This window comes from Rattus norvegicus, chromosome 5, assembly GCF_036323735.1.
Source record: "Rattus norvegicus strain BN/NHsdMcwi chromosome 5, GRCr8, whole genome shotgun sequence".
In the NCBI taxonomy this organism is placed as follows: domain Eukaryota; kingdom Metazoa; phylum Chordata; class Mammalia; order Rodentia; family Muridae; genus Rattus; species Rattus norvegicus.
Genome location: NC_086023.1, coordinates 54,562,553 through 54,588,634, shown reverse-complemented (window position 1 = coordinate 54,588,634; position 26,082 = coordinate 54,562,553). Strand labels below are relative to the sequence as shown.

General features: G+C 41.5%; 1 protein-coding gene across 4 annotated transcripts; it reads left to right on the top strand.

The window, feature by feature from the left end:
• The first annotated feature begins 985 nt into the window (after nucleotides 1–985).
• On the top strand, nucleotides 986–26,065 carry RGD1359108 (similar to RIKEN cDNA 3110043O21). Of its 4 annotated transcripts, none has more exons than XM_039109829.2 (11): nucleotides 986–1,082; nucleotides 8,356–8,841; nucleotides 9,973–10,032; nucleotides 11,331–11,426; nucleotides 11,922–11,986; nucleotides 13,411–13,483; nucleotides 15,229–15,345; nucleotides 20,348–20,583; nucleotides 22,779–22,836; nucleotides 24,057–24,166; nucleotides 24,283–26,065. In XM_039109829.2, the coding sequence occupies exons 2-11, from the start codon at nucleotides 8,398–8,400 to the stop codon at nucleotides 24,467–24,469; spliced, it is 1,446 nt and encodes a 481-aa protein (XP_038965757.1). In that variant the 5' UTR covers nucleotides 986–1,082; nucleotides 8,356–8,397; the 3' UTR covers nucleotides 24,470–26,065. The 4 variants fall into 4 exon arrangements, 3 of the variants coding, with proteins under 3 accessions (XP_038965757.1, XP_038965758.1, NP_001007703.1); NM_001007702.2 differs by lacking the exon at nucleotides 986–1,082 and adding an exon at nucleotides 1,278–1,324; XM_039109830.2 differs by lacking the exons at nucleotides 15,229–15,345; nucleotides 20,348–20,583; nucleotides 22,779–22,836; nucleotides 24,057–24,166; nucleotides 24,283–26,065 and adding an exon at nucleotides 14,618–15,222 and having other exon boundaries at nucleotides 999–1,324.
• Nucleotides 26,066–26,082: the final 17 nt, after the last annotated feature.

Sequence of the window (26,082 nt, the reverse complement as noted above, 5' to 3'; positions counted from 1 at the left end):
GCGTGTGCACACGATAGTACTTAAAATCTACCTATTAACTTTTCTGTGTGGGATATAAAATAAATGTCTATTCCTCATGCTATGCATTAGCTGTCTAGCCTCACCCAGTTACCTGACCTGAAAACTCACCCACTTTGACCTACAGCATCTCACTCTTAACCCTAGCCTTCCAAACACGGTACTATCCATTTTGTGTGTTTGGATGCATGCTAAACTCTACACATAATCCTTTGTATAGTCTGAAAAGCACCGTACAAAACAGTGTAAGAACTTAACAGATGACAGTTGCTGGGTTTAAAACAAACAACAAAAGAAAAAAGCATACACTACTACCCAAAGGTAGTGTTGATAGGTAGTTTGTTATTAATTCCTTTCTTTTCCTGTAAATGATGAAAAATATTAAACACTACTCATCTGTATTGAAAAGTCACAGTACAGTTACAAACCAAAAGAAGTTAAACATATTAAACGTCAAGGTGTTATTTTCCCAAAAGTTAAAAAACAAAGTGCACTGAATGACGTTTAGAAGAAAACCGGGGTGATGACGTACAGAGAGGGAGGAATTAACAAATTGTGCTTGTTGTGGAGTGAACGTGCACCGTCTGTGCACGACTTAACGGCAGTTACTTGTGCCATACGGACAAAAAGAAATCCACTCATTCATTAACTATTAGTTGAGCATCCACTACCTGCTGACCAAAAAAAAAAAAAAAAAAAAAAAAACCTACTTACAACCAGTAACTATGCTCCGTGGGTCCAGCAGGTTTCCCTAACGCAGATGGCACTATCTATCTAGGTTGAGCTCAACTCTGCCAACGTTATTTCCTGAGCAGCGGTTGGAAGATACAAAGTGCAAGACAGCCTCCGCCCGGCCAGCTGCCACTGACATCTCAAGGCTGGCAAAGCACATTGAAAATGCGACGCCGGAACTTACGGAGTCCCACGAGGAAACAGCGGCGCGTCAAGCAGAGACAAGTTCCGCCCACGTGAAAGATGGCGTTTGTAGTGTCAGCCATCCCAATTGCCTGTTCCTTCTCTGTGGGAGTGGTGTCTAGACAGTCCAGGCAGGGTATGCTAGGCAGGTGCGTTTTGGTTGCCTCAGATCGCAACTTGACTCCATAACGGTGACCAAAGACAAAAGAAGGAAACCAGATTAAAAAGAACCGGACACAGACCCCTGCAGAATCTGGAGCGGCCGTGGTTGGGGGCGGGGCTACGACGGGGCGGACTCGGGGGCGTGGGAGGGCGGGGCCGGGGCGGGGCCCGGAGCCGGCTGCGGTTGCGGTCCCTGCGCCGGCGGTGAAGGCGCAGCGGCGGCGAGTGGGTGAGTGAGACGTGCGGGCGGAGCGGGGCTGCTGCCTCGGTCTGCTTGCCGGCCGGTACCAGCGGGTTTTTTCTTCTTCGGGGTGAACTCCCCCCTGTTCCCCGAGCGAAAGAGCCCTTGGCCTCGCAGGAGTTGCGGGGGCCGCGGCGGTGCGGAGGGGATGAGGATGGGCCTCGTCTACGCTGTCCGCCCGCGCTCCCCGACCCGGAGCTTCTCCCCGGCCTTTGAGGGAACCCTCCGGGGGCTACCGCGGGCGCGGCCTCCAGCACCAGAAGCCTGGGCCCCAGGGGTCTGTACCGGAGGCAACCAGAGCGCTGGCGGTCCTGCGACCCAGTCAGATCTACCGAGGGTCCCCGCCCGGGAGGAGTAAGCGAGGGTGGGATGGAGTAAGGACAGACAGCACGCAGGCAGAATTTCGCAGAAGTTTGCACTGAGTGTGGATGCTTTCTTACAAGGGTTGCAGCTCTTACCAGGGTGTTCCCCAGTTCTGTGGGACTTGACCTGGTTGCCTCACAGTTCCGCGGTTGCACAGACTTACTAAAGGAAGTGACCATTGTGACTTGGGCATCACTTGACTGATGGTAATCAGTTGCAGAGAGAAGCGCACTGATTAAGTCTGCCCACACAGGGTCTGTCTGGCCAGGTCTTATATTCCGAAAAGGAGGGAAATCTTCCGTTTGCCTGAGAGGGATTGCGCGTTCTGTTAGGCGCTTGTAGAATTTTGTTCGGGCAGGTGGATAAATTTCTAGTCACACTGTTCCGGTGCGTCACCAGTTGTGTAAAACGGGTACACAGACTGTCTCAGTAGTACTTTTACTTTACATAAAGGACCCAAAAAAGACTGAAAAATACTTTGAGATAGAATCATTAGTCCACTTGGAAAACTTATAATAAAGAGCACGGGGGGGGGATGTTAATAATAATATGGAATCAAAAAATAATATGAAATCAGAGTATTTGAAATATATTAGTCTTCACCTCAATTAAAGAGGACGTTCCAGGAGGCCCCCAGTATAGCCTGAAATCTTGGCAAGTGCCTACACACACACATCATGTGAATATAGGTGCTTTCCCCTCATTACATTTCATACACGGATGATAAAGTTTAGAAACTAGGCACAATAAGAGATCAGAAATAACTGATAATAAAGTCGAGCCATTGCAGCCAGGCTATAAAAGCTGCGTGAATGTGATTGCTTTGTGTTTCAAAAGTAGCCTACAGCCTTTTCACCCTTGTTAAGTAAAACAAGGATGACCTGAGTGCAGGCTCCTTGGTACTTGGACACCAGATCTGATAACCAAGAAGACGGAGGAATAGTGGCAGACAGTGTGGAGAGCACGAATATGCCAGACTGAAAGGGTGAATCACAGCCCAGGAGAAGGAAGCAGGTGCTTGCTTCACCCTGCCCAGCACCACGTGTCACATTAAAAAAAAAAAAAACAAAAAAAACAAAAAAACAAACAAACAAAAAACCTGCAAATAATTTTTCTGGAAATTTTTCATTTACTATTTTTGAACGAATGTTTGCTACAGGGACTGAGAGTTTATCTGTGGATCAGGAGGAAGTGGGGTTTTCTGTTTGAGACACTGCTAACTAGCACTTCAGTGACCATTGGCACTGTGAGAAAGCTCTGAATCAGTTGGAAACTGCCTGGAGGTGCTGGTGCTCTTATTTTACAGAACGCACACCAGGGGGTGGGGAAGGGGGGGGAGAGAATGAATGAGAATATTACAGCCTGCACTGCAGATTGGACATTCAACAAGCATTTAAATTTCCAGGAGATAAATGTGAATATAACGTAAAAAGTTGGTAAAACAGTCTTTTTGGCTATGCTGGCCATCCGACTTTGCTTTCAGAACATGACCGAATGAATTAAAACTCCTATCTTTTGAGCCTGCCCTACACTCCCATGTTGATTAAATACTGACCAAGTGTTAGACACAGTCCTGGTGTCGTGGATATGGGTGTGAGTCTTGACTGAAATTGAACATTTGTGAAGAGTGACAAAGGCCAGGCTGGCAAGAAGTCCACTGTCTTTACAGGGGTCTTGATTAGTTCCTGTTTGGCCGAGAGGGCTGGTTGATGGCTGTCCCCCCACCTTCCCACAAGCAGTGGAAGCCTTATGGTGGTATAATTCTTCAGCACAGTAGCAGTAAGCAAATGGACTTCCTCAAAGCAGCCTGGAAAGTTGTAGCCAATTTTTTTTTAATTTTACACAGGTTTAAAGGAGAAGGGTGGAGGGTGTTCAAATGTGGCAGTTTCCTAACAGCGTTAATATGCTTATTAATACAAATACACTTTATTAGTTGTGGAAGTATCAGTTAAGCCCTTGTGACCCCTGAACTCTGTTGATAGAGTGATGAACCTTAGCCTCACTCTGGATTCAGCTTCCCTCAGAAGACTCTGTGGCTAATGTTAACCTTCTGAGATAAGCCCAGAAAACATAAACAAAAATATGTGAGTTTGAAATGAATTGTTTAGGCCACATTTGAATATGGGTTTTCACCAAAGCTAACTGCAGGTGTTAGAAATATCATACCTACAGCTTCCCTGATTACACTTCTCTATAAGACTTTATTTTTTTTAGGTCATAGGAATTTTCCCTTTTTCATGATTTAGTTTACATCCAGCTACAGTCCAAAAATATTATATTCCTGAAATAAACAATATCTCAGTTTTAAACTAGATGCTATTCTGAACAGTCTGCTCCTTTCTTGTACTTTCTGCTGTGTCCTACTGAGGACATGGTTGATTCCTTTGTCCAAACATCTGTCTGTTGTCTTCACACTGGATATATACCACCTGCTTGCTAGTCAGTCACTCAGACGTTCTAGTTATAAGGTCGTTTATATTTACTCCTTCTTTTATTTAATAATGGCCTCGGAGCAAGAGGGTAATGATACTGGTAATTTGGATTTGCCTAAGAGAAGCCATGAAGTACTCTTAAATGAAAAAGGTAAAAGTTCTCATTATAATCTAGAGGGGGGCTATATGGGTACTACTAAGATCTATGGTAAAACTAAATCTTCTGTGAACGTATGGAAGGGAAAAAGTTACACTGGTCTGGTCTTGCTGTTGCATTAATTTTACAAAGTTATAACCACAGTACACAATAAATAATCCTAAAACAATGAATTTGTAGGTAGATGGCATAATCTGAAAACCACGTTCTGAGCAGCGGATGCCAGCACGCTGTGCCGAAAGTGTTAGGCCTGTTCATAGATTTCAGCCAAAGTTCTGAAGGGGCTGGAAAGATAGCTCAGTGGTTAAGAGCGCTTGAGTTGCAAAGGACCCAGGTACCTCTACGGGCTCCAGGCAAGCATGGGGCAGACTGAGATACATACAGACAAAACAAAGTTAAGTAAATATGCATAACAGTTCTAACAATATATGAGTAAAATAAGAATAAGTTCACATCATAACTCAATAGATAAATTGCAAAGTTCTCTCCAGTGAGGGTCACCGAGCCCTTCACAAGATGGCTGCGTTGATGCGGGGATCTATGTGAGCTAGAGAAAGGTTAAACTTGACAGAGAAGTTCCACGTTAAATTGCTGAAGGCTTTGCTAGCATGCTTGACGTGCAGAAATGCTGAAGGCCACTGGGAGGTTTTCACAAATGAGGAATTAGAAGAGCCTTTTTACTAATCCACAGAAAAAAGGGGAAGAAGAAAATGTAGCAGCCTGCGACCGTGGACCCAGAAATGCAGTGGCAGTGACATTGTAAAGGCATGAAAGGACCAAGCTATGGAATACAGACTCAGGTGGAGCTCAGCATAGAGTCAAACGAGAGATCTTACCTGCTGCAGCAGCAGAAGGATGGGCTCAAAAGAGACACTAACTTCTGAATATAGTGGAGTTTTTGGGTTTTTTGTTTTGGTTTTTCAAAAGAATTGGGCAGAAAAATCTTTCAGCTGTGGAAACTTCTGAACCATTTCCTCCTCCTGGCATCTAACCACCAGGGCTGTCCTAGCTCAGTGGTCTAGGATCATCCAAACATGATCTGTTATTGGATATTTTTAGTCCCAATCCAGGGTTTCTACCCAACCTTTGACCATTCAGTTCCAGATAAAAGACACACACAACCTTTATATTTACAATGAGCCTTACAAGAGTTGGGCAGGTATCTATCCTCTATGCTGTTATGTCTATTTCCCAGCCAGTAATCCCATTATATAGTTTGCCATGCTTCATCTGGGCTGCTCTTAACTCCAATTAGCCAGCCCACATGGCCATTATTTTAAAATTTTTTTTTTTGGTTCTTTTTTTCGGAGCTGGGGACTGAACCCAGGGCCTTGCGCTTCCTAGGTAAGCGCTCTACCACTGAGCTAAATCCCCAGCCCCTATTTTAAGATTTTTACAACATGGTATCTTCTCGCTTTACCTTTGTCTCTCCTCATGGTTCTCCAACCCCAAACTTGGGAACCCTAACCCCCACCTATGTCTCTTCTGCCCAGCAATTGGCTGTTGGCATCTTATTCACCAATCAAGGTTACTTGGGGGGCAAGGTCATGTAGTCACCTGGGTCTAGGTGAGGTCTCTGGGAGCAACCAGTATTTAGCATAGCAAAAGACCAAACTGCAGTGATCACTCTGACACGTCAGTTCAGTAGGAACCTACCTCACTTTGTCAATCTTATCCTGTAGTGTGTGTCATCACCTGTTAATCACAGGAAAGAGTGAGTCCCATCGAATACGACATTTCAGAAAGAGACCGACATTTCAGAAAGAGACCATGTTCCTATAATTCTTTGTCATTCTGGTGTGTTGTCAATGGTTATACTTTTTAATCAATCTCTTTGCTCCTATTTTGTAAATTACATCTTACAATAAATATAATATACATGGGTACTCTTTGCAATGTAGAGGTCCAGTGGGGTCTTTGCATTCATTGCCTAGGGGTAAGAGGACTATTTTGGTAAAGGTTGCATTTGAAACTGAACAACCTAACATGATCTTTAGTCCTTTTCCTCATAATTAGACTAGGAATGAGGCTAAATAAAGTAAATGGCATATAATACTTTAAATTTCACAATCAGGTAAAAGTTTTCCCATAAGTCTTTAAGATTATGCGTTGGGACTCAATACTGGTTCCAGAAGTGCTTTTCTTTTCAGTATACTTATGGAATATTTGTTCTATTGTATTTAGAATTATTCAGTGCTTTTCAAATGAAAAGCAAAAATGTAACAGAAACATGTTTGCAATCTAGGTGAATGGTTGTGTGTTGAGTTCACTTATTTTGTGGTCCTGCAATTCGCTGCTGGTGGCGAGGACAACAGTGGCACCATTACAGTTTCCACTCAGATTACACTCTCTACTTCTCATTGAAAGCTGACCTCTCTACTGTGTCCAAAAGTCAACATCTTAAACAAGCTGTACAACTTTATAATCTAGAGTCTCCTCAGACTATTCAATTGACATGTATTAAAAAGTAAATAGTGCCTAAGTGAATTTCTAAAACTCAAAATGCACATTTAAAAACTCTAGGTAACCTATTCCTTAGAGTTGAGTGTCTTGCCAAGTTCTGTATGCCTAATCATAATATGATAGAAAGACTTGCTCAGCATTCTAAATATAGGCGTTACTCCTTTGCATGAGACTCTAAACTCTTGATAAGATAGAGAAAAAGAGAGACAGAGATTATGACCGTTCAAGGCCCACTTGTGGGAATTAGTTATGTCCTTCTCCCTTCCTCCATATGGATCTTAGGGATTGAATGAGCTCCATGGCAGGCTGCACTGTCCAACGGTCTGCCCAGCCCAGTAAATAGACTTTTGTATTTACATGGCCATCACTTTGTGACTGATCTAATGTTTACTCCTACTCCCAAAGTAATCACACTGGCAGAGAGGAGGCTTCCTGCAGTAGTTGCCTTACATAAAACCTACCATTCTGTCACTTTCTCCACTTTAAATCTTTGATGGCATGTTTTTAATTAGAAACTTTGTGATTTTCTACATACAGTATGTAGACTTTGATGTGTTGGAGTGAAGATCCACATGTGTAACCCTGGCGCTGGATTGGCTCTGAGCTCCTCTGCTCTTGTCTGCCTGTCTTTTTGCTCTGAGTAACTGAAACTTTCATTTTAGCAACTTAGTATGCGCCCTTCACACTGCTGTACTGCCTTCTGCACTACCGCCTTTGCTTATTGTCCCTTCCTGTTTCAGTGTCTTTTTAAGCACTAGTGTTGGACCTCGGTACCTCAGTCGCCAGAGCTCACTGAGAGTGACAGGGCTGTTGCTCTGTTGCTGTTTTTTTGATCTTGCATCTTTTTAGCTGATTTATGGTATTTCTGCTCTCAGGGTTGTTTTGGGGTTTTTTTTTTTGTTGTTGTTGTTGTTGTTGTCTTTTGTTTTCTTTTTTTTGTTTTTGTTTTTTTTTTTGTTTTTTTTGTTTTTTTTTGAATTGCTTTTCTAGGAGCACCTAGGAAACAGAAACTGGGAAACTTAAAAGAGCAGCAGTGTGTTCCCTCTCAGTTCTAGAAACGCCAAGCCTAATGCAAGTGTCAAGTGATCATCAGGAACATAGTCCTCTGAAGGCTTCTTGGGGATCCTTCCTTGTCTCAGTACCACCTCTGGTGGGGAGCAGTAATCCATGGTACTCTCGCTGTGCTGTCCACGATTGATCCGCGTTCCGGTTCCTGCCTGTTGTCTTCCGGCAGCTAGCTAGCTTTGCTTTAGTCTGCCTCCTCCTCAGTCTCCTTTCCACTCCTCTTAAGCACAGCAGTCATTGGATTAGAACCCATTCTTCCCTCCAATGGCCCATTGGACCTAATTTTACCTATTTTTAACTAGGGTACCATTTGTAACACAGGGTCCTCCCCTTCCTGTTTCGTTCTTTAGTTGAAATGGTTTAGGGACCAAATATCAAACATCCAGTCGTTACAATTGTGCACAGGCTATGCATTTGGAGGTAGTAAAGGCTCATTCTTTGTTTCTGTTGGTATGTGACATTTTCTAAGTCAGTTGGGGTGTGGCTGGATATCTTTAAATGGCTGAACCTAACCGCTGTTTTTGTATGTCTCTGTTTAGCTATTGCAAGCGTTTGGATAATGTGAGACCTGGGATGCAGGGATGTCGACTATCTGCCCCCCACCATCTCCTGCTGTTGCCAAGACAGAGATTGCTTTAAGTGGTGAATCACCCTTGTTGGCGGCTACCTTTGCTTACTGGGATAATATTCTTGGTCCTAGAGTAAGGCACATTTGGGCTCCAAAGACAGACCAAGTACTCCTCAGTGATGGAGAAATCACTTTTCTTGCCAACCACACTCTGAATGGAGAAATTCTTCGGAATGCGGAGAGTGGGGCAATAGATGTAAAGTTTTTTGTCTTATCTGAAAAGGGCGTCATTATTGTTTCATTAATCTTCGACGGGAACTGGAACGGAGATCGGAGCACTTACGGACTATCAATTATACTGCCGCAGACGGAGCTGAGTTTCTACCTCCCACTGCACAGAGTGTGTGTTGACAGGCTAACGCACATCATTCGAAAAGGAAGGATATGGATGCACAAGGTAAGCAGCTCTTGATCTCATTCAGAGCAACCTGGCCAGTGAAGTGTCTTCTGGTACTTTTACACTTAAGTTTTGGGAATTATATGCAGCCAACACCAGACAGCTATTATGTTGTGTCTCCTGGGCACAGAAAAATCTGCTCACATGACTGTGGTCTTCACAGTCGTAATGGAAGATGAAATGGTATTATAGCTTAGAGAAAGTAAACATTCAGTTGGAATTTGTTCTGGAAGCTTTGGCTCTAAGTCCTTCTTGTTTTCCTTGAGTGACTTTGTCTCTTCCTTACAACCGTTTTAAAGTATAAATGTCCAAAGATGCTGATAAGCTGTCAGCCTTGCAGCCGTTGGTAACTAAGCTGCTTTCCCATGTTCCCAGTTTTCTATAATGAGGATAGACCAAAGGGATTCTAGGGAGTTACTCCTTTCAATTTACAAATTTAGCTAAAGGAAATACGGTTTTCTCCTGATACATTGCTGTGCATTTTCAGCATATAATTCGCCTTCCTATTTTCTAGTTTAATATTGTCCTGGAAACCCATTAAAACATGACTAATTTTATAAGGCCTCTAACCTACTACAAAGGGAAATAGCATCTTTTAAAAAGAATAATTTTCTTTTTCTCTATTATACCTTTTGCAGACTCCTTCCTTATTTCTGACAAACTTAACAAAAATCATTTAGATCCAAACAGTGTAGCTGCAGGTGATATTACAGGCAAGTAATCTCTGCTCAAGTCTGAGGCAAAAGGATTTGAGTTCAGTGCCAACCTGTTCTACCTGGTGAGTTCCGGTCCCATAAATAACAAACTAAAACAACCATCCCTCTGTTCCTCAGATGCAAGTCGATCTTGTTTGATTTGAATAGTGTGTAATTATTTTCTTTTGAAGCTGCAGGTGTTATGTGGGCCGTCTTTGACTAAATTATCTCTTTACTGCAGAATAAAGGATGCTTTGATTGTATTTAAGTTCTATGTGAAACCATGAACTTGCTGAGCTAATCTCTTGTCCCCATCCTTTCTCCCCACCTGCATAGAAAGTGCTTCCCTGTGCACTGTACATGATAGAACATATCTACACTGAAAAATGAACAAGCATCGAAATGGATTTGTTGAAGTAAATTTTCTTTTTCTTAGGAAAGACAAGAAAATGTCCAGAAAATTGTCTTGGAAGGCACCGAGAGGATGGAAGATCAGGTACAGTGTCTATCACTTGCTGCCTGTGACAGTTCCCCTCTGCTCATGTCTGTATAAAGTGGTGGGTACTTCTGGTAAGGATACATTCATTTGACAGAAGGAGCCTGAAAATGAGTAACTCTTGTTAAGCTGTGTAGAGTGAACTGAATAAAAATTTCTGCAGCCTAAATCTGAAGACTAGAGTAAAAAAAGTTAATTACATCTACAGATTAATATTTGGCCATCCTTTTCAGTTTGGCAAAATATGTTTGAGGTCATTTACTTGTAAAATTAAGATACTACATGTAATTTATTTTTTTCAAAGATTTATTTATTTATATGAATATATGGTCATTTTCTTCAGACGCACCAGAAGAGGGCATCAGATCTCATTACAGATGGTTGTGAGCCACCATGTGGTAGCTGGGATTTGAACTCAGGACCTCTGGAAGAGCAGTCAGTGCTCTTAACCACTTAGCAATCTCACCAGCCCCACAATTTATTGACTCATCCCCTGACTCCTCCCATAACTTCCACCTACCCAGATCCATACCTGTTCTTTCTCTCTCTCATTAGGATAAATCAGGCATCTAAAATAATGATGGTGGTGGTGGTGGTGGTGGTGGTGGTGGTGGTGGTGGTGGTGGTGGTGGTGGTGGTGGTGATGATGATGATGATGATGATGATGATGTAAAATAAGTTAAAAACAAACCAGAAGAGGACAAAATAAATAGAAGTAGAAAAGAGCCAAAGAAAAAATTCAAGAAACACATATAGGGACAGATACAATATTTGCATACACAGAAATTATATAAAAACACAAAACCAGAAACCATAATATGTATGGGGGCGGGGGGACCCTGATACAGGGTAGTAAAGCACTTTCAGAAACACCACTGACCTTGCGTTGTGCTGGGCTTGAGGCCTGGCCTTAAAGAGCGGTGTGTATACCCTGGAAGACTTCTGCAACAATTAGCTTTTCATTTGTGAGCCAATACCAAATGGAGATAGTTTCTGGGTTAGCCCTCATCTGAATCAGGCCTGTGCAAGCCTTGTGCTTATGCAGTTTTTAAAAGTTACTCCTTCTGAACTGTGTTCACAGGAGCTGCTGTATGAAGGGAGGGAGCACACCCCCAAGGCATCGCTCAGGGGTGCAGAGCCAGCTGTAGGCACAGTTTTCTTAAAAGGTTTATGTCGTAGTTTTAAAATTCAGACGTTTCTGTGTATTTGTGGCAGATTGTTTGAATGTTGAAATTTGCAGTAATATCCTTTGTCTTCTTCCCATTACCCTGGCATTCACTTCCTTGTCTTTGGTCCAGGGTCAGAGTATCATCCCTATGCTTACTGGGGAGGTCATCCCTGTGATGGAGCTGCTTGCGTCTATGAGATCACACAGTGTTCCTGAAGACCTCGATGTGAGTCCACGCATCCTTTACCCCTTGAGCAGAGTGTGCCTCAGCGAGTGCATGAGTGTGTGTGCGTGCATGTGTGGCGGGCGGGGGGGTAGGGTGCGAGCATGCTAAGAATTGAACCCCAGTTCTCAGGACCAGCAGCCAGTACTCTTAAGCACTGAGCCATCTCTCCAGCTCCTCGTCCACCAGTTTCTCTGATCATTTGTTGAGGATATTTCAGTCACACATTTTCCATGAGTAAATATCTCTGGACACTGTTCCTAATCCTGACTTGTCGTTAATCTTGATCTCCTAATTCTGATAGAGGAAATTAAAAGAAGCGTCTTTGACGCTTCCTGGCCAAGTTCCCTCTGCTACTCTGAAAAGTGCATACGCAGCATCACTAGGTAGCCCCGATGCTCATGAGAGGCTGGCTTGTATCGGCTCTAGACCTAGGCATATTATTACTAAGAGTGCTCTCAACACTGAACAGACTAATTTTGTATGTGTGCCTTTTAGATAGCTGATACAGTACTCAATGATGATGACATTGGTGACAGCTGTCATGAAGGCTTTCTTCTCAAGTAAGAATTTTACTTCTTATTCTGAATGCTAATTAGAGCGGATCAAAATCTTAATGCTCACCCATGACAAGATTTAGAGGGGGAAAAATGGTAGAACACCTACTTCCTCCAAATATTAGGGACCATATTGCACATTTGAGTATATACGTGAGGCGTATTGATACGTGTTAAGCGTATACGTGAGGCATATACATGCCTCAGTAGTGGCAGGTCTGACGTTACTCTTCCCACAGTCTGAAAAGGCTGAGTTTCCAAAGTACCCACAGGAGTTCTGATCTGTGTTTGGGTTTGGTTTCTTCTTACAATTCTCATTATATATAACCCTTAGAAATCTATCAAGTTGAATTGCGTTGTAAATTCCTGTGAATTCTTTAGGTCTAGAAATGGAAATTATTTCTATTTTAGACTGACATTTTTCTTCTTCCTGTGGGATTTAACATATAAGAACAAGGGCTCTAAAACCAGACTATCTGGGTTACAACTGGGAAAACTTGGGGAAGGTACCCAAAGCAGTACCTTCATTTTCTTACCTGTGAAATGGGAACAGTGATAACAGCTAGTTTATCAGGTCCTTGTAGGCACCAGGTGATATGGATAATCTAAAGCACTTAGGACAGTGCCAGGCACATGAACTCACCCAGGAGACGGTAGCCAATGTGTCCTGTTATATTTGCTCTAAGAAAGACAGTAAGTGGAATAGCCAGTACTCACCAAGCAGCTGTGTGTTCCTTTGCAGGATAGAGTGGTCCACATGCATCCCTCGTCTCCTGTTGTAGTCTTCTTTACAGTGGCAGACCGCCACTAGCAGTGAGAAGTGAACAAGTATTTTGTTCAAGTGTTTACTTCTTTGTTGCATTCTCTTTAAGCTCACAGTGAATACTGGGTAAAGATGCTTAATATCAAGGCCTGAATGGCTTGAATCAGAAGCACTTCAGAATGCTGGGACCAGCCATTCATGCATTGTTTCCAGTGTCCTTTCTCTTTGAAGGAGTTACTATAAGATAATGGCATCTATTAACTAACCACGGTATCTTTTTCCTTAAAAATATATTTAATTTTATGTGTTTGAATATCTGCATATATGTATGTGCACCACACCGGTGCCTGGTACCTGCAGAAGGCAGAAGAGGGGTTTGGTGTTCTTGGAACTAGATGGTTGTGAGTCACCATGTGGGTTCTGGATCTTCTCTGCAAGAGCAGCAGGTGCTCTCCACCAGGGAGCCATCGCGCCAGCCCTGAGTTGTCGTTAAGATGACATCCACGAAAGGTCCCTAGAAAGTGCAAGGTTTTACACAACAGAAGATGACATCATGCGGGTGACATCATGCGGGTGACTTTGATGTTCATCAGGCTCTGGCGTGGTATCAAACCTAGCTGGTTCTTGTCGTTGTGAAGCCGTGACCGTGCCGGTGTTTTCATTACAGTGCCATCAGCTCACATCTGCAGACCTGCGGCTGTTCTGTGGTGGTAGGCAGCAGTGCAGAGAAAGTAAATAAGGTAATCCTTTCTACAGCTCAGCTATCCTCTGATTTTCGTCATCGCTAGCATCGTATCATGGATTATCATGTAAATAGTAGGCTGCGATTGAAATAACCTCATAGTGTAAGGAAGCAGCGTAATTTTACCAAATTCCTTTGACACCCTCTAGCAGAACTGACTAATACAATGAGTAACAATTTGATTACCACATTAATTTTCATAATCCATAACTCCCAGTTGAATCATAAATTGTTTTGAGAAAAATTTTTAAATGAGATTTTTCTTTTTTGAGACAGGGCCTCACTATATACAGTCTGGACTGGCCTGAAACTCCTTATGTAGATCAGGCTAGCCTCAAACTCACCACAGTCCACTTGCCTCTTATGCTCAACTACAGAGATTAAAAGTATACGCCATCTGGCCTGGCCTTTAAATGAGGTATTTTTCTCCTATTTTCCAGTTGTTGGTTTTTATCCCTGTATGACTCTCCCTCCTGAACAGTTTGTTTTTGGCTGTGTGCAGGATAGGAACTGTGCTGATGACTCTTACCATGAAGTGTAGAGTGACCACATGCAGCTTTCTAGTAAGACAAACATCTGAGAGTCACAAAAGCAGAGAGTGTAAAATAGCTAACGAGATCATTCCGCTTCTGGAGATGATTTCAGCAAAATCTATGAGTTTATACCATGAACATAATGGGATGAGGGAGCCAAAACACTGATCGAACATTTCCAGAGGACACGTGCCAAAAGTCAGCGGCCATCTTTGTCATCTTTATAGACACATGACACATATTCATATCAACTGGAACAAACCTAATTTCTTTTTAAATGTTTCACATGGAAATAAGTTGGGGGAGGGGCTCTTTGCTTTACAAAGCTATTCGGCTTTTTTTTTTTTTTTTTTGAGAGCTAGCCTGTGTACTTACATGAACTTTAATTTGCCAAGTATACGAAAACCTCTCATTATATTTTAGCTGGGTATTTAGAGCTGTCATGCATGACCCCCAAAGGCAGCAGCTTTCCACCTGAGACACTGAAGGTCTTGGGCTCCATGTGGGTCATCCTTGTTGGCTTAATGAAAAGAGAAAGGCTCCATTGTTTGGGCTCATTTATTAAGGTTTTTTTTTTTTCATCTCTCATCTTCTTTTAGGTTAAATAGCTTGTCCTGTATCATTTCAGTTTTGAGAGACAAGTTGTGTCTACTGGAGTCGAGAACTGCTGTCTTCAGCTCCCTCTGGCTATGGTCTGAGTCCCAGCACAGCCACACAGCTGTTCACTTTGCTCTGTACAGCTCTAGGCCAACTTACTGGCAGCGAGCAATTTCTAAACCCACCATTCACTTGTTCCCCATGAAACTGAGCAGGGTTTTTTCTGTGGAAGATTTTGGGCAGTCCCTGTTGTCACTTTGCATCAGACGATAGTTCCCTCAGTGAAACATGGTTTATTCTCCAGATGAAGGTTTCATGGCCAAATACAGTTGGGAAAAAAAACAAATATTATTCACTTAGAGAACAACAATAGTTATCCAAGTGTAGCAAGTTCTGAGATACCAAGCAGTTGATTTACCACCTACTCCTAAACTTAACTGGCCACAAAATCCCTTTGTAAGCAGGATGTGTTTTGACCCATGCCCTGTCAAAGGATGCTCCTTACTTGGGAACTGTTTCAATGATGGCAACAAAACTTTCTATTGAAATTTATTTCATAAACAAGCATGGCCTTTTTACCTCACGTGTCAATGCTGAACCTTTTCTTCTCTAGATAGTAAGAACACTGTGCCTTTTTCTGACACCAGCAGAGAGGAAGTGCTCCAGGCTGTGTGAAGCCGAATCGTCCTTTAAATACGAATCTGGACTCTTTGTACAAGGCTTGCTAAAGGTACACTTGCCGTTCATTTATCGTATATGAAGCAACAAGTAAAAATGAACTTTAAAATTATTACGAGCATCTTTGTAAAGTATACTGTTAGCATTAATGGATCATATTTTGAATTGTCTGGGGACTGGTTTCTTCCATCATTGTGAGCATGAAGTGTATGTCTTAGGGATCTACAGTTAGTGTCATCTGGGAAGCACCCTCTAGCTGTGTGTCTGGCCTTGGCGTTTTCTTGTTAAATCCGTGCCTGAGTCAGACTGAGCCTCTGAAACGGTAATGTTTCTTTTGCTTACTGAGTAGGTATGAAAATGTACCATGCTGACTCAGTTTAAGAAATTAAAACATCTCTTAAAACTTAGACAAATTGTCTGTTTCTAGTGCTTATATTTTTAGTTTTTATATTTGTTTTTTAAGCAAACTAGATAAATATAAATTAGCAATTTTTTCCAATAATTAAGTGGAAACTATTTTTTCCCGGCAAGCCCTGGGTTTGATTGAGAGACCCTGCTTCAAAGAGAGTGAGATGGAAGAGCAGGCAAGGGAAATTGCAAACTTGCTTTCCATGGCCACTGCATGGCTCTCTCATACTTGTTCTTAAGGATGGAAGCAAAATGGAACAAAACAAAAGCCGTGTTGTTGTAGGAACTGTAAATAAATTTGTGTATTCAAGGAACATCCCTACTTCTGTGGTGCAAAAGCTGTCTACATTGGACAGATCTACAACCAGCGTTATACCAAATAGAGAACCACTGAAATCTCTTCATCAAGATGAGAAACAAGATAATAATGTCTACTTTCTCAGCTTTTATTCAGTCAGATCTCTCTCTAAACCTTTGACTAGACTGGCTGGGCAGTGGTGCCCTGGGATCTACCTGTCCATACCATCCCCCAACACTGGGTTATAGGTACATGCTGCTGCTGCTGACTTATACATGGGTGCTGGGGATCCTAACATAGGTTGAGTTCTGATGTTTACACAGAAATTAGTACTTTGCCTACTGAGCCATTGCCCCAGCTCTAGTTTTTGTTTTTTAAAAATCTAGTAATTGGAATTTTGAATGTTCCTAACTGAAGAAAATGATAATTATCTGAGATGTTTGGTATGATACCTTGAATGAATCATACTTTTTGTGCATGTACTAAAATGTCACACTGTACCCTGCAATTACAGCAATTGCTCTGTGTTGATTGGATAGATGCATGTGTAACAAAACTTATAAAGGAGCATATATATATATATATATATATATATATATATATATATATATATATACACACACACACATACATACCTATATGTATATATATGTATGCACGGAAGGAATTTATTAGAATGAATGACTTACAGGCCAAGAACAGTAAGACTAAGAATATAATGGTTGTTCAGTCTGCAAGGCTGATGTCTCAGCTGGCTTCTGTATACAGTGGAATCCCAAAGAAATAGGTTCCAATGCTAGTGAAAGAATGGTCTTGCTAGCAAGACAAGGGTAATCAGGCAGAAACCAAAAGCTTCCTTTTTCCAAGTCCTTATATAGATTTCTAGCAGAACAAATGGCCCAGATTAGATCAGGATTACAAGTAATTTTAAATGGTGTTAAATGGCATGTCTTTTCCCAGCTCGAATGATCTGGACTAAAGGAGTGTCTTCCTCTCTCAAAGGTCTGGATAGAAGTGGATCTTCTACTTCAGATTGAACAAACTCCCTCACAGATGTGCCCTACACTTTTGGATTTTGGTTACAGATGTAGCCAAGTTGACAGCCAAAAATAATCATTACAAATTCACCCAATATCAGCTTGACACACAATCACATCTCCTTATGTCATAATTAATTTCCAAGTGAAAACAATAACCAGGTCATAACAACATCTAAACATAATATCACTATCCCACATACAATCAGAAATGCATTCTAGGGGTTAGGGATTTAGCTCAGTGGTAGAGCGCTTGCCTAGCAAGCACAAGGCCCTGGGTTCAGTCCCCAGCTCCGAAAAAAAAAAAGAAAAAAAAAAAAAAAAGAAATGCATTCTATATTCAACCAGGTCATAATTACGCCTAACATGATATAACTATTCCTTGTACATCAGCAAACATTATAAATTTACAATAGGTGCCAATGTCTTATTCTTTTAATACCTGAAACTTAAATACGATAACCATTGATATTTCTTAATTGATGTTACAGCATATGATAAAGAAATTGATGAAAGAAAACACAAATGTCTACAAATGCATTCTTAAGAAAATATGACAAAAACTCCCATGTCAGTTATAATCCTCTTTTCTACAACTAGTCAGGTGGCCTTAGCTAGTATTTATAACTGCCTTACTTTGCTAAACCATTTTGTATTTTCTCCACCCTTGGCAAGAACCCCAGCAGGTCTTGGCTCTTCCTGGAGGAGGGACCCATACCTTTGTTCCTTACCTGTCTGTGCTCTTTGTCATCTGCCTGGATTGGGTTGTTGTGTTTCCTATTGACTTTAATCACAGAACATGGCAGCACCAAGAGATGCCCCAAAGGATCTCCTAAACATAATCTTTCTTACCTCCATTGTGGAGAGGCAGTCCAGTTCCCCTTGGTAGTCTGAATCCCCTTTTAACACCTATTACTTTCTTAGCTGGTTGGCTTAAAGAGCATCAGAAGTCCAGAGTTGCCCAAGGAAAATCTGAGCCTCTAGTTCTGTACAATGTTGTTCTAGGCCAGCAGACTTTAAGGTCTTAAGAACAGGAATCAAAAATTTTCCATGGGTCACTACAGGGTGGTAATGAGTGGGATTATTCTCCTTTCTACCCCTGGATTCCTGGACCTGTGGATCCTGGTGTCAAAGAAACTGTCTTTTATATTGGACACTGATTAAAAGCGTGCCTTCTGGAGAACCCTGCTGCAGCCCTCCATGCTGCTGCCACTCAATTGGCACTGTAACTGTGCCTTCCTGGTACCAACTTTTGTCCTGGTTAGGGTTACTATTGCTGTGAGGGACCATTATGAGTACCAAAGCAAGTTGGGAAGGAGAGGGTCTCTTCAGTGTATGTTCCACATCGCAGCTCATCACCAAAGGAAGTCAGGACAGGAGCTTAGCAGGGCAGGGACCTGGAGGCAGCTGATGCAGACAGAGGCCATGGAGGAAACATGGCTCGCTCAGCCTGCTTTCTTAAAGAATCCAGGGCCACCAGCCCATGGGAGCCCCACTCACAATGGGGTGGGCCCTCCCTCAGGAATCACTGATTAAGAAGATGCCCCATGCTTTCCTACAGCTCAGGCATTTTGGAGACATTTTCTCTTTGAATCTGCCTCCTCTCTGATGACTCTAGCTTTTGTTAAGTTGAAATAAAACTAGACAGCCTTAAACTCACAACGATCCACCTGCCTCAATTTTCTGAGTGCTAAGATTATATTAATTTAAAAATTAAATATAACATATAAAGAAGGATGAGAAAGGGCTAGATTCATATAATAGATACAAGTTATGGAAAACAGAAATTTTATATATATGTATATATATGAATATATACACACACACAGTTTTTCTGGTTTTAATTCTGTCGTGAATGTTTTGTTGTAGGTGGTGGGTAAATGCATGAAATACATCTGATACTGAGAGGGTAAAGTTGAATGTGGAGCCCCACAGCACCTGTTCCACAGGCCGACTCTAACTGTAGAAATTCATGGATTTGTATAGACTTTGGGTCTGGCTAATTTTGGTGTGTGATATTTATATATATTTGCAAGATTTTTTTATAATGACATTTACCAAATTAAAAACATGTTTTAAAAAGTTGAATTCTTGCCAATAAAATTTAGCTTTTGGTGATTGGAGATACAGTTCATTAATATGGTTGGTGTTAACTTAGAAAGTTAAAGGCCCTAAGTTCAATCTCTAGTTTCACCCCCAAAAGGAAAACTTTTGGGTTTCAAATCATGCGCTTGCCGTGAGCTCAGAACTAAAATAAAACCACATTTCTAATTTTGATTTTACAAATCTTCACTTATCAATTGTCCTTAGCATCACAGTGAAGTACACAGTACTTCCTAGCACGCCCTTGTTCAGTTAGATAATGGCATTTCTGAAAGAGCACCCTGTACACCAGACACAGGGGAGGCACAAAACTGTGAGTGAGTGAAATACTTGTGAGTCTCCAAACAAAGTGGAGTCGTGCTGGTGTATTTGCTGTAGCCATTAGATTGGGCTCTTATACCTCTGCCCCTTCCCGTCTGTACTCCACCCTAACCCTTCCAACCCCGCCACAGTTGGTAGGAGAAGAAGGTTAGAGGTGGAAGGGCGCACACACTTCCTTAGACTCCTTCCTACTGATCAGGGGTGTTGGGTCCTTGAGGCAAGTCCAATCTTCCTTGTCAGGATATCTCCAACTTCTTCTCATCTCTTTACTCACAAAGTTTATCACAAGTTGATAAACTACCACAACAGGAACCAGCAGTAGCAAGGACAACAGTTGTCTAGCTTTCCAGAAATATCTTGATATACGGTAATTATCCTAGCCTTTAAGCATGAAAGGTTTGCGCAGCCTCTGTGTTCTGCACTCAACACAATACCTCGTACACAGCAGGTGCTTGCTGCAGGGTAAGTGGCTGCCCAGCTACCTAGGAGGAGTTAAATATTTACCTATTAACACACATACTATTCAGATACAGAAAGGAGATAAAACAATCAAGAAAGAAAGGCAATCATAGTTTTATAGACCAGCAAGTAATCACATTAATACGTGGCATAGGTCCTTGTACTCTTTTCCTTCAGTGCCCACACCCTTCATTTGGATTATACATGGCATGTTCTGACCCACTTTTTTAATGACATACTGTATGTATATTTTCACTGGAAACACAAACTGTAGTGGCTGGATTTTTATATAGTAACCGCTTGAATATTATCTCTGAACAAACTCTGTACCAGTTCACAGGAGTATGCATCTCTTACCATTATTATACTTTTAAAAATGCTTCTCTCGTTTGTCATATGGCCAGTAAGTTTTCTCTTCCTTCTGACAGGATGCGACTGGCAGTTTTGTACTACCTTTCCGGCAAGTTATGTATGCCCCTTATCCCACCACACACATCGATGTGGATGTCAACACTGTCAAGCAGATGCCACCGTGTCATGAACATATTTATAATCAACGCAGATACATGAGGTCAGAGCTGACAGCCTTCTGGAGGGCAACTTCAGAAGAGGACATGGCTCAGGACACCATCATCTACACAGATGAGAGCTTCACTCCTGATTTGTATGTGACACTTGGCCTTAGGTGTCATTGTTAAACAACATAAAACTTTTGTCATTTATGAGTAAAAACAATGCAAGTAGTATTTTAAAGAAATGAAATATGATAAGCCAAAACTCAGGCACTTTTTTCTTTATTTTTTTAACTTTAAATTTTTTATTACTATTATTTTTAGGCAGTCTCACTGGGCAGTCCTGGGTGACCTGGAACTCATTATATAGATCAGGCGAGCCCCAAACTCTGCCTCCTAAGCGCAAGGATTAAAGGCATGGACCTCCATGCCTAGCCTAAGTCTTCATTTCTTAAAATACTGTTTCCTGTAAGATAGGTTAAGATTGCCTCTTAAAATAAATACTTAGCAAATATATAGTGATCTCCTAGTTACTTAATGAAGTGCCAGGTTAATAGTTACCAGTCTGAAAGTGTTAGCCCCTACTGCCGGAAGTTTAGTGTATAATGGTCATCGTATGTTAAACAAAAGTAACTCTTAAGTCTTTATTCCTGGGTGTGAATATCAAACACAGAAACATAGTTGATATTTATAAAGAGAATAGTTTTTTCTTTGCATTTTATATTTTGCTGTGTATTTCTTATCAGAAAATAGTAAAAGTAAATCTCACTGATCAGCAAAGTAAAAGTCAATAGTTGTTGATTGATTAGGGGGAAATTATGGTTTTTAATTATAAAACTTCAAGAAAGCATTTAATGGTGTTCTGAAGTCTGAAAAACATAGTGAGACAGTGCCACTGTTCTCTCATTTCAGTCAGAACTTGAAATGGTGCTAGTCCTTTGTATACACTGAAAATATGTTAAGTGTGATCATCCGGTTCAAGCGCGTTAGGCAGCAGTGAGCCCGGACAAATGGGTGTGACCCGTGTGTCTGAAGAAGAAAGCAGAGCTGAGATAAGAGGCACACGGCACACCAGGAGCCATAGTAAACTGCTGACAGACGCCCAAGTAGGAACACAATGCCCAGAGGTCCCAGTGTGTCGCTGCAGAATTAAAAGAACCCATTTTACACAGCTCTCCTTTGCTTAGAAAGGTTGAGGGGAGTTGCTTCAGAAAAAGACATGGTCAAATTGAACTCTTACGTCACTAGTTCACATACTAGCCATCTTGGAACACATAGCGGTTTCCTCACTGAGTCTCTTCTCAGGAAAAGAGGAGACTTGAGTGGATTTGCACCACGCTAGTGTCTTTGCTTTGAATATGTTTGGTTGGACAATTTGACAAAAGCAATTTTTCAGCTATTCTGGCATGACAAAATCATGTCATGAATTTTGGAATTTTATTTCCAGTTCTAATAAATGTTTTAAATATAAAATTGTCAGAAATATTTTCAGCCACAAGATTATATCTTCTATTATTGTGGGCTTATGATAGTATCAGTGTGTTTTAAATAATATTCTCCTTTGAGTCTGTGAGGTTTGAGGTTTCAGATTTAGGGATTCACACACACTGGGCAATTGCTATACCATTGAACAATTATTTATTATTACCACGGAGTAATCCCCAGATACGTTTCCGTCGTCCCATGGTTCCTGGGCCGTGGTGTTGTGATCACTACCTAATCTGATTCTTTTCATTTATCTTATTGTGATAAATGTTAAATTTTCCCTCTGGCATGAATGTGATAGCCTAGGGAAGACAGAAGAAAAACACTGAAAGAAATGGGGTGTGAGAAAATAAGTCTTGTTCATTAGCTTCTGGTCTGACCTGCATGCTGAAATGGGTCGCCTCGATTGGCCATTTTGCCTGGACTTTACATGCTAGCCATGGCTGAGGTAGAATAGCTTATGACCTGGTTTATACTTACAGATGGTGAGTCTCTTGACCTGAGCCTAATTTGTAAGGTGACGGTTCTAAAATGCATTGATAGATAGGCACATGCCCTGCCTGGACAGCCTCAACTTACACTAGCTAGGAAAAAACGCTAAAAATGTATAAATTACCCTTGAGTTAAAATGGATCTCTGTGTGTGTTTGTGTTTATTTTGTGTGCATTGAGTGTTTGTGTGTATTTGCATTTGAGTGCACTGAATTTTGAACCCAGGGCCTCATGCAAACTAAGTATCCTTTCCAAATACACTCATCTGTCTTACACATCTGTGTATAAAACTTTACCTTTTTGTCTAGAATGAGAGACTGTGGAAACTGACTCTATAAAACCATTTAACATCTGAACCTTTTTCTTCTTAGGAATATTTTCCAAGATGTCTTACACAGAGACACTCTAGTGAAAGCCTTTCTGGATCAGGTAAATATGATACCACCTATTGATAGACAAAAGAGCACTGCATGTTTTCTTTTAAAATATGTCGCACAGTGTCTACAGAATACATACAAATCACCAAAGAATTAAAGTGCTAGAGGTGTTTCTAAAGTCCGTAAATGAATTTCTCTTTGAACTAGTAATGGGAAATGGCCTGTATCTTAACAGTTAAAAACAGCATTCTCCATCCTTGTAGTTGTTTCAGGTACAGCCCTATCCCTTGAGGACTTTTGTTGTGGATGAAGAAGAGGGGTGTGCTTTAATTTGTGTTACTTGAATTGAAAATATTCTTTTTTTTTAAAGATTTATTCATTTATTATATATAAGTACACTGTAGCTGTCTTCAGATAAACCAGAAGAGGGCATCGGATCCCATTACAGATGGTTGTGAGCCACCATGTGATTGCTGGGAATTGAACTCAGGACCTCTGGAAGAGCAGTCAGTGATCTTAACCATTGAGCCATCTTTCCAGCCCGAAAATATTCTTAAAACTTAGCTTGCTGGGCTGGAGAGATGGCTCAGTGGTTAAGAGCACCGACTGCTCTTCCTGAGGTCCTGAGTTCAAATCCCAGCAACCACATGGTGGCTCACAACCATCTGTAATGAGGTCTGATGCCCTCTTCTGGTGTGTCTGAAGGCAGCTACAGTGTATTCATACAATAAAATAAAAAATTTAAAAAAAAATTAAAAAAAAAACTTAGCTTGCTTCTGCTTAAATTGTAGCATCTTTATTGTCTCTGTTTTTAAAACATCTGATGAGCTACACATTTGGAGATGGTGGTGGATGGCATGAGACTCTTTCTATACATAAGCGGAGCTTTGTCATAATACCCTGTGCCACCGACATAGCTTTGAGAAAAAGAGCCTCAAGTTCACTGGGACTTGTGGATCCGGGTCTGCGTGAGATGTGATAGTTCGTAATTGTGTAATCCCATGTTTCTGAAGCTGAAACAAAATTGCCCCATCCTCCATACCACCTGAAGTCATTCACTTAGTTATTTTTCATAATAAAATAAGATGTTTTGATGTAGAATACAAATTTCAAGTGCATTAAAATAGGGAATCTCAAAAACTGGGAGGGTTTCCAGACATTTGCCACTACCTTGGCCCCGCCCTTTGGAAACCAGGCGACCTAGCTGCAATGGGTGATGTGTGTCAGATCCCGTCAACGTCATGGAAACTGTACTGTCTTGTGTCCCTGCAGGTCTTCCATTTGAAGCCTGGCCTGTCTCTCAGGAGTACTTTCCTTGCACAGTTCCTCCTCATTCTTCACAGAAAAGCCTTGACACTAATCAAGTACATAGAGGATGACACGTGAGTCCGGCCTCTCTGGAGGAGAGCCTGTATGCATTGGAGTTGCTGTGTGTTCCCTCCGAGCATTGTCCGCATTATAATGTTTGGGTTTTCTGTCTGCTCTGTTTTATTTGTAGGCAGAAGGGGAAAAAGCCCTTTAAGTCTCTTCGGAACCTGAAGATAGATCTTGATTTAACAGCAGAGGGCGACCTTAACATAATAATGGCTCTAGCTGAGAAAATTAAGCCAGGCCTACACTCTTTCATCTTCGGGAGACCTTTCTACACTAGTGTCCAAGAACGTGATGTTCTAATGACTTTTTAAACATGTGGTTTGCTCCGTGTGTCTCATGACAGTCACACTTGCTGTTACAGTGTCTCAGCGCTTTGGACACATCCTTCCTCCAGGGTCCTGCCGCAGGACACGTTACACTACACTTGTCAGTAGAGGTCTGTACCAGATGTCAGGTACATCGTTGTAGTGAATGTCTCTTTTCCTAGACTAGATGTACCCTCGTAGGGACTTATGTTTACAACCCTCCTAAGTACTAGTGCTGTCTTGTAAGGATACGAATGAAGGGATGTAAACTTCACCACAACTGCTGGTTGGTTTTGTTGTTTTTGTTTTTTGAAACTTATAATTCATGGTTTACATGCATCACACTGAAACCCTAGTTAGCTTTTTACAGGTAAGCTGTGAGTTGACTGCCTGTCCCTGTGTTCTCTGGCCTGTACGATCTGTGGCGTGTAGGATCACTTTTGCAACAACTAAAAACTAAAGCACTTTGTTTGCAGTTCTACAGAAAGCAACTTAGTCTGTCTGCAGATTCGTTTTTGAAAGAAGACATGAGAAAGCGGAGTTTTAGGTGAAGTCAGTTGTTGGATCTTCCTTTATAGACTTAGTCCTTTAGATGTGGTCTGTATAGACATGCCCAACCATCATGCATGGGCACTGAATATCGTGAACTGTGGTATGCTTTTTGTTGGTTTATTGTACTTCTGTCAAAGAAAGTGGCATTGGTTTTTATAATTGTTGCCAAGTTTTAAGGTTAATTTTCATTATTTTTGAGCCAAATTAAAATGTGCACCTCCTGTGCCTTTCCCAATCTTGGAAAATATAATTTCTTGGCAGAAGGTCAGATTTCAGGGCCCAGTCACTTTCGTCTGACTTCCCTTTGCACAGTCCGCCATGGGCCTGGCTTAGAAGTTCTTGTAAACTATGCCAGAGAGTACATTCGCTGATAAAATCTTCTTTGCAGAGCAGGAGAGCTTCTTGCCTCTTTCCTTTCATTTCTGCCTGGACTTTGGTGTTCTCCACGTTCCCTGCATCCTAAGGACAGCAGGAGAACTCTGACCCCAGTGCTATTTCTCTAGGTGCTATTGTGGCAAACTCAAGCGGTCCGTCTCTGTCCCTGTAACGTTCGTACCTTGCTGGCTGTGAAGTACTGACTGGTAAAGCTCCGTGCTACAGCAGTGTAGGGTATACACAAACACAAGTAAGTGTTTTATTTAAAACTGTGGACTTAGCATAAAAAGGGAGACTATATTTATTTTTTACAAAAGGGATAAAAATGGAACCCTTTCCTCACCCACCAGATTTAGTCAGAAAAAAACATTCTATTCTGAAAGGTCACAGTGGTTTTGACATGACACATCAGAACAACGCACACTGTCCATGATGGCTTATGAACTCCAAGTCACTCCATCATGGTAAATGGGTAGATCCCTCCTTCTAGTGTGCCACACCATTGCTTCCCACAGTAGAATCTTATTTAAGTGCTAAGTGTTGTCTCTGCTGGTTTACTCTGTTGTTTTAGAGAATGTAAGTTGTATAGTGAATAAGTTATTGAAGCATGTGTAAACACTGTTATACATCTTTTCTCCTAGATGGGGAATTTGGAATAAAATACCTTTAAAATTCTGTGTGTTTTAGTTCAT